At 40.6% G+C, this 13,938-nt stretch overlaps 1 protein-coding gene across 4 annotated transcripts in view; it reads left to right on the top strand.

Annotated features, from left to right (window-relative positions):
• Positions 1 to 13,296, top strand: part of fn3krp (fructosamine 3 kinase related protein) — a 34,055-nt gene extending 20,759 nt beyond the window's left edge. For all 4 annotated transcript variants that reach the window (XM_059948761.1, XM_059948759.1, XM_059948760.1 and 1 more), the window contains 4 exons: positions 2,747 to 2,838; positions 6,483 to 6,565; positions 10,395 to 10,517; positions 10,908 to 13,296. In XM_059948761.1, coding sequence (XP_059804744.1) covers positions 2,747 to 2,838; positions 6,483 to 6,565; positions 10,395 to 10,517; positions 10,908 to 11,246 — 637 coding nt within the window. In that variant the 3' untranslated portion in view covers positions 11,247 to 13,296. The remainder of the gene's footprint in view (positions 1 to 2,746; positions 2,839 to 6,482; positions 6,566 to 10,394; positions 10,518 to 10,907) is intronic.
• The last annotated feature ends 642 nt before the right edge of the window (positions 13,297 to 13,938 follow it).

The raw sequence follows: 13,938 nt of genomic DNA, 5'->3' as shown, positions 1-13,938 counted from the left end.
GGTGTTGATCAGCTGACATCTTGGGGGAAATTAACTGTTTTTGAGTGATCAGCTCTTTACAACTTACCTAATGATCTTTCATTTGTGCAAGTCTTAAATTCCACTGAAGGATTCTTAACCTAAAATGTTTCCTATTTTTCATTCTCCTTAGATGCTGCCTTGCTGAATATCTTCAGAATTTTTTGTTTGTATTTTTCTGTATGAAGTTTTAATTTTGTATCAGTCATCATAAAAATGTTCAAAGGAATGGAAAAAATATCTAAAATATATACGTATGGTATTATAAATTTAGAACACAGGATTAAGGGAAAATAGGACAAATATGTCATTTGGCCCTTCAAACCTGTCTCACCATTTAAAATGATCATTGATGATCTAAATTGGCATCGACTCTCTATGCCATTTTTCCATAAGCTTCTGTTCCTTCATGTATCCAACTCCTCTTTAAATATTTCTGATGTTCCAATTTCCACCACCATCTAAATAAGAGAATTCCAAAAATTTACCATTCTTTATGAAAACAAATTTCTGTGTGTCTCAGTTTAAAACGACTGGCCCTTTCTTATTATGTCCCTTTGTTTGACACTGTCCCCACTTTGGAAAAGATTACAACAGCTACCCTGTCAGGTTCCCTTAGGATCTTAAGATCACCCCTCATTCCTCTAAACTTCAAGGAATATGGGCCCAAACTATGTTGTCTTCCTGACGAACGAGAAAATCTGCAGATGCTGGAATCCAAGCAACCCATACAAAATGCTGGAGGAACTCAGCAGACCAGGCAGCATCTATGGAAAAGATGCTGAGATCCTCCAGCATTTTGTTTGTGTTGCTAGTCTCCCTTGGTTGGGTTACCCTCTAGTTCTAATCTCTTTTGCACTCATTCCAGTGTTATCCTTTCATTCAATAAGGAGATCAAATCAGTACACAGTTTTCCAGCTTAAGCCTCTCCAACACTGCACAATTTCTGAAAAGCCTCCCCATCTTTAAACTCCAACCCCTTTGCAGTACAGGCCAAAATGCCCTTTACCTTCAGAACTACTTGCTGGATCTGCATGCTAGGTTTTATGACTCAAGCACTGGAACACCTTGATCCTTCTGTACTTCACTCACAGTCAGTATCTTTCTATTTCGATAATTTGTCTTTTTGAATTATCTTACCAAAGTGCATGATTCCCACTTTCCCGCTTGAAAGTTATTTCCCATGGTAGAGATATGGCAAAGTTATTTCCCAAGGTGTGGGAGTCTAGGACAAGAGGGGACAACTTCAGGACTGAAGGATGTCCAGTTAGAACAGAGATGCGGAGAAATTAGTCAATGGGTGGTAAATCTATGGAATTTGCTGCCACGAGTGGTTGTGGAGACCAAGTCATTGGGTGTATTTAAGGCGGAAATAGATAGGTTCTTGATTAGCCAGGGCATCAAAGGGTATGGGGAGAAGGCAGGGGAGTGTGAATGACTGGAAGAATTGGATCAGCCTATGATTGAATGGTGGAGCAAACAGGTGGGCCAAATGGCCCACCTGTCTGCTCCTATGTCTTATGGAAACTTAATTTGCCTTTTATGCCCACTGACTCAATTTGTCCTCAATCAGTTGCAGAGTTTTGTTATCTTTACCACAACATGCCCTTCCAGATATTTTCATATTACCAGCAAATTTGGAAACCTTGCATACTGTTCCTTCCTCCAGGTCATTAATTTAAATAGTGGACAATTGTGGGCCAAGAGCTGATTCCTGCAATGGTTACACCCTTACATTCTGAAAAGGGCCCATTTATTATAACGCTTATATTTTCTCTGAGACAAGCAGTTTCCCCTCCATTGAAACAGAATTCTTCTGATACTTGTCAAAGCCTTTTTGAAATCTAAATACATTTCATCTGTAGATTCCCCTCAAAAGTTAGGAGCAAACTTGATTTACTTTTTTTAAATTATGTTGATGAGGTTTAATTATATTCAGCTTTCCCAAAAGATCAAGTTCTTTCTTATTTGATTATTACTTGACCATTTACAGTTTAAACAAACTGGCCTTTAGGTTTCTGTCCTCTGTCTTTCTCCTTCTTTTGAGCAAGGGAGTCACATTGACTATTTTCCAATCTTCTGGTAAAAATTTCAACCATTGCATTATGGAATTAATTTATTTGGTCTGTGGTGACTTAATTATACATCGTGGGCAACAGTCAAATCAGAAAATGCTCAACAGGTCATGCAGATTTGTTGTAAGAAAAACAGTGTTTAATTTTCAGACCAAAGCCTCTTCACCATAAACTGCCTGAGTATTTTCTGCTTTTACACTGTAAACTGTATTTCAGATTTCTCAGTTTCTGCAAGTTTTGATTTGACTGTGGAATGGTAATTTGGTATGCAATTGGGGATCTATGGATCAGGTTGCAGGTAAAGCCTGGAGTTCTGTGTTGGACAGACTGGGAAGTAAAAGGAAAAAAGTTGGTTCATTTTCCTCTTGTCTTGAAATTAGATGCATAGTTCTTGAGATTATAATTGAAAATCTAAGTTTCTGTGTGGCAGTATAAAGGACACACAACAGTTAATGGATATTCTAAAATCATTTTAGATATTTTTAAATGATTTGTCAAGTCATGTAAATGATACCAAAAAGATAGTCAATGTGGATGCCAATTGATTTGCCACATGGTAGGTCAAGATGAAATTAAATATTACTCCTTGGTTTATTTATGTCAAAAGCTGTTGGAAAAGATGCCTGTGTTCAGTTCTGATGTTTCTTCTCTAGATACATGGCTAAACTAGGAGAGCAACTGGCAGATCTGCATCTTCATAATGCAAAACTTAAAGAGCAGCAACAAAGAAATGCACAGACTGTTGGTAAGATACTAATGTTTACTCAAAACTTGGTCATTTGTAATTGACTTCAGAATGATAAATTATGCAACTTGGGACTCTAAATCTTAGGAATTTAGGGATTAAATCAGTTAAACTTTGGAGAAGTCTCACTCTTTTTGAATTACAATTTTAGTTGTAAAGGATTCAGATGCCCTGAAAAATGCCGATCTCTATGAAAAAGTACGCGCAGTACCTTTAAGTACATTGGATTTATTGATTCATCTCTGAGGAATTATCTGATAAAATAGTGCAATTTACTGTGAAATACTGCAATTTACCACTGAACTGTCAAGGAATTGGTAATGAAGCATTAAGGTAGATGAAACCTTATGAACCTTTTGCAGAGCAGACTCAATGGGCCGAATGGCCTACTTCTGCTCCTATAGCTTATGGTCTTATATAAGTTGCTACTTTTTGCTGCCTTCTGAAACTGAGCAGTACTGAAGATGAGCAATTTCTAGCTCCTGGGTGTTAGCTTCTCTGAAGCTCTGTTCCAGCTCCATCATATTGGTGCAATTACGTACAAAGAAGGCACGCCAATGGCTATATTTCATTAGGAGTTTGAGGACACCTCTAATGCCCCTCTGCCCTTTCTTGATCTCTCAGTCTCCATCTCTGAGACAAACAGTCTACTGACATCTTTTATAAACCTACCGATTCCTACAGTTATCTTGACTATACTCTTTCCCACCCTGTTTCCTGTAAAATTGCTATTCTCTCTTCTCAGTTCCGTCTCTGCTCCAACTGTTCCCACGAAGAGGCTTTCCTTTCCAGGATTTCAGAGATGTCCTCCTTAGTCAAAGAATGGGGTTTCCCTTCCTCCACCATTAATACTCCCCTCACTGACATCTCCTCCATTTTTGGACATCCACTGTCACCCACATCTTCCCACTGCTTGAACAGGGATAGAGTTCCTCTTGTTCTCACCACCCCATGAGTCTGAGCAACCAACAGATCATTCTCCGAAACTTTGGCCATCTTCATTGAGATCTTACCGCCAAACATATCTTTACTCCCCCACCCCCCACTTTCTGCAGGGATCAGTCCCTCCATGATTCCCTTGTCCATTGGTCCCTCCCCACTAATCTCCCTCCTGGCACATAGCCCTGCAAATGTCAGAAATGCTATACCTGCCCATTCACCTCGTCCCTTAATTCTATTCTAGGCCCCAAATAGTCCTTCCAGGTGAGGCAGCACTTCACCTGCAAACCTGTTGGGGTTGTCCATTGTACTGATGCTCCCAATGTGGCCTGTTTACATTGGTGAGACCCAGCGTAAGTTGTGGGACAGCTTTGTTGAACACCTCTACTCCATCTGCAAAAAGTGGAATTTCATAGTGGCCAACTATTTTAATTTTTATCCCAATACCCGTTACTCTGTATCTGTCTATAGTCTCCTCATTTGCCATGATGAGGCTACTCTCAGGATAGAGGAGCAACACCTCATTCTGTCTAGGTAGCCTCCAACCTGATGACATGAACATTGATTTCTCCTTCTGTTTTCTGAAACTCTCCATCAATTGTTTCTTCTCCAGCCATTTAACTTTCACACCCACCTGGCTTCACCTATCACCTTCTAGCTAGTGCTCCTTCCCCTACCCCCACCTTTCTTATGCTAGCATCTTTTCCCTTTCTTTGCAGTCCTGAAGAAGGGTCTCCGCCCGAAACGTCAACTGTTTATTCGTTTCCATAGATGCTGCCTGACCCACTGAATTCTTCTAGTATTTTGTGTGTGTTGCTCAGGAATTTGAGGAGATTTGGTAGGTCACCAATGATTCCTACAAATTTCTATGGAAGTACTGTGGGAAGCATTTTAATTGTTTGCATCACCATCTGGTATGGAGGGGCCACTGCATAGTATCAGAAGAATCTGCCAGCTCTATCATGGGCTTTGACCTTCCCAGTGTCAAAGACATCTTCGATAGGTGGGTGTCTCAGAATGGTGGAATCCATCATAAGAACATAGGCCATAGAACAAAGAGCAGTACAGCAGAGGGACAGGACCATCAGGTCCACAATGTTATGCTGAACCAATTAAATTAGTTATCAAATGGCCAACTAAACTGATCCCTTCTACCTACACAATGTTCATCTCCTTTGAATTTCATCTCATTCATACGCCTATTTAAATATCTTGTAGAAGTCCCAAATGTATCTGCCTCTACTACCACGCCAGACAGTTCATTGCAGAAGCCAACCAGTACGTGTAAAAAAAATGCCTCTCACATCTCCTTGCCAAAAAGTTGAAGTCCCCAGTAACAACTGTGTTACTGTTTTTACACAGTTCCTTAATCTATTTGCATGTCTGTTCCTCAATCTCCTAGTGGCTATTAGGGGAGGGGGTTTGTAGTACAATCCCAGCAAAGTGATTGCACCCTTCTTTATATTTGAATTTTACCTATGTGGAGTCAGTGGCTAAGCCCTCCATTATGTTTCTACTGAGCAAGCAGTGATGTTGTACCTGCTTTGTGGTGCAGCTTGATCTGGACCCCTCCCCCTCCTTTACTTTCTATTTTTTTTAAAACATCGAAACCCTGATACATTAAGCACCCATTCATGTCCCTTACTGCCACGACGTCGTAATTCCATGTACTGATCCATGCTAAAAGTTTATCACCTTTATCCATAAAACTCCTAGCATTAAAATAGACACACTTCGAACTATCCATCTTATCATTTCTATTACTTTGCTCCTGTCTATTCTTACTAGCCCTGACATCTACCTTCCTCTCCATCCCTCCACTTTCTGACCTGATGCTCTGGTTCTCATCCCCCTATCAAACTAGTTTAAGCCTTCCTGAGTAGCACAAGTCAACCTTCTGGCCAGGATATTGGTTCCTCTCTAGTTTAGGTGCAAACCGTCCCCCTTCTACGGGTCACCCCCTAATCCAGAAAAGGTTGCAGTGGTCCAAGAACCTGAAACGTTGCTCCCTGCACCAGTCCCTCAGCCACTCTTTCATCAATGCTGTCATCCTATTGCTGTCCTGACTAGCATGTGGCACCAGTAGTGATCCAGGGATTACATATTTGGAGGCCCTGCTCTTCAATCTCTTTCCTGATTCTGTAGACTCATTGTGCAGGACCTCTTCTCCCTTAAGGTCCCCACATCATGCAGGAAGTTGCTGTCATCCAGGAGTAGGTACAGGATCCTGAAGGCTCACACGCAGCGTCTTAAGAACAACATCCTCTGTACCCCCACCAGATTTCTGAACACACAATGAACCAACCCATGAACATTGCCTCACTATTTTTTGGCTCTCTTTTTGATTTACTTATATTTATGTTGCTGCTGTAAAAAAAAGTCCCAGGATATCCTGGTGATATTAAATCTGATTCTGAACTGCATCCATTTCTTAATAACATGGAGGAGCAGGTTTTAACTTTATTGCTTGAGCTATCATGATACATATGTTAAGAAAAACATTTAACTTTGTATTTGTAGTAGTTTAATGAATATAATCTTTTTAAGGGAACACAGTTAACAGTTGACTTAATAGCAGTTCATTGGAGGTAGAGGATGCATAGTTACATTTAGGAAGATAATGTATTAGTGCAGAGTTATATTTTCTTACTTTTTTATGTGCTATGTCTATTGGTTTAAATATTTATTATTTGTATCTGAGCTAGGCAAGGGGCCAAGTCAGTCTGATATCCAGTATATGGACAAGTTTGGATTTCATACTGTAACTTGTTGTGGTTACATTCCACAGGTAAGCTGATCTTTTTCTCCTTGTACACATTTTGAACTTTGGTGTGCTGAGGTTATTTTTTTGGCATTGCTGTCTAATGGTTTGCATGTACAAATGGGAAATGTAAATTATATCAAAGAACTTTAAATTATATAGTGCCTTTTGCAGCTTTGTAGGCTACAAGGTGACGAGACATTCCGGTATTTCTTTGTAGGAAAATGTGGCAGACAATTTGTGTACAATATGGCCCCGCAATGATAGCAAGAACAATGGCTAGGTAATGAGATGTATTTACATGTGAGATAAATGTTGGTTGGGATCTCGATGGAACTTACTCATGCTTCATCGTTGCTGTGGAACCCTTTGTAGCCAACGGACAGTGTATATGGGACTTCAATTTTATCTTATAATAATCATTGAATAGAAGGGAGAATTATTGATATTTCTGGATTCCTGCACATGCTATCTTCTGCATCAGTGGGCAGAAAATAAACAAAATGGAGTTGGGCCAGATCATAGAAATAAAAGAAATGTAGATCTGTGGAAAGAGAAACAGAGTTAACTTTTTGGGGCAAGGACCTCTTTTGAAACTGGGGAGAGAGAGAGAAAACAAGTTGTCTTCAAATTGCAAAGAGGACGAGGGAGTGATAAAGAAAGGGGAGGCTCTGCTGGTTTTAGTGATGAGCTGTAAAAGTTCTTAGTCTTACTGTCTTTGTTCATTAACCAATGAGTGAAAGGGAGGTCACCAACATAGTAAAAGGTGTGAAATGCAACTTTGGCTGCATCAATTAAGGCTACGGCCACATGAGACCGGATAATTTTGAAAACGCTGGTTTCGCATAAAAACAAAAGAACTGGTTCAGTTACAGACTAGAAAAACTGCAGCGGTTGGCTCTCGGCGCAGGAAGGATTAAAACTAAAAAGAAACAAATACTAGAGCGTATGGAGGCAATTGACAGGGAGTTCAAGGACAGTATGACCTGGCTGACAATGAACATTGAAAAACTGACTAACTCTGTTGCATTAATAAAGCGCCTTGTTAAATGTATAAATTATGTCTGCATCAGTATTATCTTGTATTTCCATATGATGTTACATTAGGCTGTTACACATCTATTGTCAGAGAAGTACTTGAATAAATAGGTAAACCACTTTCATACAAGCAAGGACAGAAAACAGGCAAAGTGAGTAAACTTATTTATTCAGTAGGTTATGAATCAAAGTATTTGGTGAGTACATTTCTTCTGGCTTCAGTCTTGTTGCCGTCTGTTCTGAAATTTTTAGGTTGCATTCAAGAAAACAATGAAGTGGCACGCTGCCGCCAACATCTGTTCCGGCACATCATGACAGCGATTTTAGATTTCTCTGGTTACCCCGTCCACACTGCTCCAGCCACTCTGCCGTTTTTAAAATTACACACCCTGGAGAGCGTTTTAGAAAAGCTCTTTTTCGGTGGACTAAAACGCCGTTTTAGTGTGGATGGAGGGTCAAAACGAAGAGAAAAAGCTTCAGTTAGAGATTTATCCACTGTAGTGTGGACGTAGCCTAAGAGAAATGACTGAACCAATATTATAAATGGTTAACTGGCTTTTTCTTACACAAACAGAGAAAACGGATTACCTGAGGCTATTGAATACAAATTTATGCTATTCATGATAGATTGCAATTCTAAATGGAGTTATGTCTCCTGTCACCCTTGATCATTATTGTTATAGATTAGTGGTCACCAACCTTTTTAAACCCAAGATCCCCTACCTCGGCCTTAGTGAAAGGGGAGATTGACTCCAAATTTATTAGTTACACGCATGCACACTGGGGCAGAAAAGACCGGAAGTAAAACCCTGCAACTCAGAAGTAGAATGCATAAACACCGGGGGTACCCACCCTTTTTTGCACCGCGGACCGGTTTAATATTGACAATATTCTTGCAGACTGGCCGATGGGGAGGGTGGGGGTGTTAAATATGATGGGAATACAGCGATACTTGAAGCAGGTTCCTTATGTCCAGTCTATTCCGCAATTTAGTTTTCGTGACTCTCGGCACTTAGCTGCTGTCCTGTGCTGCTCATGTTTTTTCCACTGAAAAAACTCAGCAGATTCGTCCTTAAGTGCATCGTGCTTGGACTCAAGGTACCAAAGCAGTTTTGAGGGCTTCATTGCCTCATTAGACAGCCTCTGGCCTGAACTCCATCCTCTGGTCACCCGCCGCCAGATGCCCTGGCTAGGTGTGGCTGGTCGTGGATGGGGTGAGAGGACAAGGTCAGGGCTGGAGGTCGCCATATTGGGGCCGCGGCAGTCGCAGTCCGGAGAGAGCGAGTTACCGAGCAAGGAGAGCGACAGGCCCGCGCCCGGCCCCCCTGCAGGATCTGTTGGCTGACAAAAGTTTGTTTCAGCAGATCGCAGCGAGGTAGCTGCTCTGATACAAAACCTTGAGCCCGAATTAGGTTGTCTGCGAATAATTTAGCACCGGGTTCCCCACGAACATTCGGCGTGGTAAACAGGTTTAGAGGCGGCACCCATCTGTCCGGGCTCTGAGCCAGTACCATCAGCGGTTCCCGCCGGCCACCCCCTGGGCCACTAGCATCGGCACTTCTTGCTGGCCACGCTCTGGGCCAGCAGCATCAGCGGTTCCCGCCAGCTGTGCTCCGGGCCAGTAGCATCGGCGCTTCTCGCCAGCTGCACTCCGGGCCAGTACTATCAGCGGTTCCCGCCAGCTGTGCTCCGGGCCAGTAGCATCGGCGCTTCTCGCCAGCTGCACTCCGGGCCAGTACTATCAGCGGTTCCCGCCGGCCACTAGCATCAGCACTTCTTGCCGGCTGTGCTCCAGGCTAGTAGCATCGGCACTTCTCACCAGCCGCACTCTGGGCCAGCAGCATCAGTGGTTCCTGCCGGCTGCGCTCCGGGCCAGTAGCATCAGCACCTCTTGCCGGCCATGCAAGGTGAGCACTGGCGCGAGGGTGTCACAGCGTTTAGGTGACTGATGACTTTGCGTGGGTTCAAGTTCAACAGTGGCCGTGGCAGCGACTGAGGAAAGGTGCAACTGACTCATATTGTTTCCTCGCGGCCCAGTGTTTGGAGACCACTGAAGTACACTGTGTAGTGCAGGGGAGCTATGCGCATGCGCACTGGGCAGAAAGAACGGAACGAAAACCCTGCAACCTGGAAACAATCTCTCAACAGTATTTGTGTATTTATTTTTCTTTTTTTTTGGGATCTACTGGGAAAGTCTCAAAGATCGACCAGTCGGCGAGCACTATTATAGATGTTATGTGTTTGGGAGTGGTTTACAGAATGGTATTGTACACCTTTTTTTTATATTTGGACCAATTAATCATGCTTCTTTAACCTGGATAGTTTTGAGCTTCTCAAGGATCCTTGAGGCTGCACTCTCCTGAGCAAGTGGAGATTGCACTCTACATACACTCTTGAGTCATTCTTTGTAGATTAGGACTTTTGGGTTTCATATGTTGGCACATACTGAGTCTCTGACCAACTGTTGGGAGCCACAAGATAATAATTGGTCCAATTGTATTTTTGCTAATGATGACTGCCAGTACATTGACAATGGTTATGCCATTGAAAATTGAGCATAGGTCATCAGACTCTTACTGTGCAGTGCTTCGGTCTGAATGTTGTTTGCTATTTTATTGCATGTCTGAATGCTGACTTTGCCTTGTTGAAAACAAGCTTGACTGTTTCATTCACTGAGGTTATAGATGGAATTGAGCATTTTTTCTATTCCTTGCAAATATTTGCAATATTGTATATTAGCTTTTTATAAGACTTGTGTAAAACTGAAATAAATAATTTGGACATCTCATTTGCAATTCTCTGTTCTTTTCCCCCTCAGAATAATGACTGGCAGGATGACTGGGTAAATTTCTTTGCTCAGCAACGTCTTCAGCTCCAGATGGATTTAATTGAAAAAGAATATGGAGACCGTGAAGCCAGGGAGCTCTGGTCAAAGCTCCAGGTACATTTCTCCAAAAACTTTTAACACTATAATCAAAGCAAACATTTACAATAATTTGCATTTACAATACGATTAAAAAAATGGATTACTTTTAGCTGATTATATTTTTGATACATACTGCCTGATTTTGATTTCCGAAATTTAATTAATTCCTTGGGTGTTTGACTGCATCATTCACCCAACCCAGTTGGACATCAGCTGGATTAGATATTGGTGAATCCAGTATATGATAGAATCATATCCAATACCTTCTCTTATACGCCCTTTCTCCAACTGTGGTTGAGGACTTGCTGAGAGAATGCATGGCCAAATTTATCATAATATCTGCAATTGCCAGAACAAAGTTCATACCTCTTGTATTACATTAACTGTTGTCATTTTGCTTTCTAGTTGAAGATACCTGCTCTATTTCATGACATAGAAATTACACCAGCTCTCCTTCATGGAGACCTTTGGGGAGGAAATGTTGGACAAGTAGATGATGGGCCAGTCATTTTTGATCCTTCATCTTTCTACGGCCACTCTGAGTATGAACTTGGAATATCTGGAATATTTGGAGGGTTTAACTCTTCCTTCTATAAAGAATATCATAATAAAATTCCCAAAGCCCCTGGGTTTGAGAAGCGACATAAACTTTACCAGCTCTTCAATTACCTGAATCATTGGAATCATTTTGGGACAGGGTATCGAGGGTCTTCAATTAGTACGATGAAAGCTTTGCTTAAGTAGTGATATTAATGACAATACCAGTGTTGTGTCAAATGGTAGTGAATTAATCTATTATTTTTGCTTGAAAATATCTTTAAATACCTACCTTTGAAGAAACTAATATTTGAAGATATTGAATATTAAAAAATTGACTGTCCGCTATTGCATCAGATATTAGAACATAACAATTGATGATAATTTCAGTAATTTAAAGTATTTATTGCATTTTTGTCTTAATATCTTCCGTATTATCCTGTATACCTTGATAAATGAATGACAACTTGTAGATTTTAGAAAAAGACTAAATCATTAACATTGTTTGAATCAATGAACAAAAGTAGAAACACATGACTGAAAGATTGAAAATGTGAGAATTCGCATTCAAAATACTATTAAATATGTGTATCTAGAGGACTTCTGTTAGAAAATTTACTCTATTGTAAAAAAAAAAGGTGTTGACTCAATTAAACAGCAAAAATTGTATGCAAATAGTTCTTTTTCTATGTATAATGTATCTTAAACTGCTTCACTGTGGCACATTTTAAACTATTGTTTACAGACTTCGAAAACAGCATTTTGGTCGCACTTTAGCTTTTCATTAAGAGAATTGTTTTCTTCTGATTTCCAAGTGCTTTCAGATAGTTTTTCTAAGTTTATAACCTTCTAGAGGGGAAAAAGTGGAATGCATGAAACTATGGAATCTCATATGGGAAACTAAATTATACTTTGCCTCTGTATTGCTATTCTGTATCACGTATGTATTTGCCCAGTTATGCAACTACCCAAATTGCCTTAATGGCTCTTTGCATTGACCTCATAATTCCTTGTGCTATCAGCAAGCTTCAGTTCCCTTGTACAAGTTATTTGATGGTTATTGTTAGTAGCTGGGGCCCAAGCACTGATCAAATACTGGTTTGCCTGTCAATCTTCCTGAATTGGCTTTTTTTCCCATTTTTGATGATTGGGGTCGGTGTTTAATACCTTATTGTAGCGGTGTGCTACACGCAGCGCTGAAATAACAACACGGAGTCGGTAAACTGCAGTTACTTTGAATTCCATGTGCTTGCTGTCCGCTGGGGGAGACAGTATGAACTCCTCAACCTGGGCCGCTGTGTCCTGGTCGAGGGAGCTCACCACGTAGTAATGACGTGTGTCCTCTGAGGTTATCCGCTGAACGTGGAATTGGGCTTCTGCTTGCTGGAACCATAGGTGAGGTCGCAGCGTCCAGAAGCTTGGCAGTTTCAACGAAACTGCATGAACAGATGTGGCGTTGTTCATCTCTGGTCCAAATATCGTTTGGACCGTCGGGGTCACCAATTGTAGCGGTGTGCTACACGCAGTGCTGAAATAATGACATGGAGTCGGTAAACTGCAGTTAAAGAAGATTTTATTCGAACTTTGCAGCTTCGCTTTAAAGCCTCCCTGATCCCACCCTCCCCGGAGGCACGTACTCACAGTCCCGCGCGAGCTTTTCCCTTTGTGAAGCAGACCTGGTGCCCTTTTGGTGCCTTTATGCTGGCGCGCTGGCTATTTGTGAGCGAGTTCGAGTGCGCTAGGAAGTGGGTGGCCACATTATGTTATTAAATTTATAAAACTATAAGTCCTTTAAATTAGAAAACAAATATAAAAGAAATTGGAAATTTAAGCAGAAAAGGAAATTAGACTTTAATTAATCTAAGTAATAAAAGGTAATAGTGAAATTATAAGGATGCAGTTTATGAGGGTCTCAATTTGGAGTATTGTATAGAATATGACAGTACCTATTTCACTGGAGCATTTGCCTAAGTTGTTATGCCCTATGTTCTGGCAAGTAACTCAAAGCCTGATCTTTAGTCTCAGAGTTGCAAGTGCTGGCCATTCAATCTTTTTGGCTGATTGGACAAAATACATTCTTTGTGATTAATTGTGTTTTTCTTCTGTGATCTGCTTACCGCTAAAGGAAACAAAGTTTTTTTTTAGCCATTTAACTGTGATTTCTCTGTTTTCAGGATTTCAAACAGCACTTCCTTCCATTAGTTATTCTTGATTTAGACACATTTTTATATCCTGGAGTAAAGTGATAAAGCACTAATGAATTTTGAATTTATTATGATAAAGAAGTATCCCTTTTATGCAAACTAATTGAAGCGAAAAGCATGTTTCTAATTGAAATTATTTCTGTAGTCTGCTTTGAGCAAATGTTGCAACATACAAATTTCAATAGGCTGAGCATAACTTTCTGGCTTAATTTGACTTAAATTAGAAAAAGTAAATAATTTCTCTCATTATTGTGTATGTTATACTTTTAAAGTTAAACCAGGGAACATATTTGTAATAATTTTCTAATATACTTCAAATTAATTATCATGGTGAGCTACAGTTTTATGTCCACTCAACGCTGGGTGATGTTACCGAGGTGACTGTTCCTTGTTTCTAAGCCCATAGAGACTCGTGTCAATGTGTTATGTGGGTATTGCTATCAGATCACCACTATCTGTAAAAGAGTTTGTACATTTTCACTGTGAACACATGGGTTTCCTCTGGGTGATCCAATTTCTTCCCACAGTCAAAAAGTTGGGAGGTTAATTGGTAATTGTAAACTTTCCCTCTAGGGTGAAATTGGGGATTGCTGAGAACCGTGGCTTGAAGGGCCTATTCTGTGCTGTATCTCAATGAATAAACACATAGACTTCATTGAATAGCCAAATATTTAGTTCCAGTTTGGATTATTTGC

This window comes from Hypanus sabinus, chromosome 23, assembly GCF_030144855.1.
Source record: "Hypanus sabinus isolate sHypSab1 chromosome 23, sHypSab1.hap1, whole genome shotgun sequence".
NCBI lineage: Eukaryota > Metazoa > Chordata > Chondrichthyes > Myliobatiformes > Dasyatidae > Hypanus > Hypanus sabinus.
Note: the sequence above shows the minus strand (reverse complement) of the source record. Positions and strands in the feature narration are given on the sequence as shown.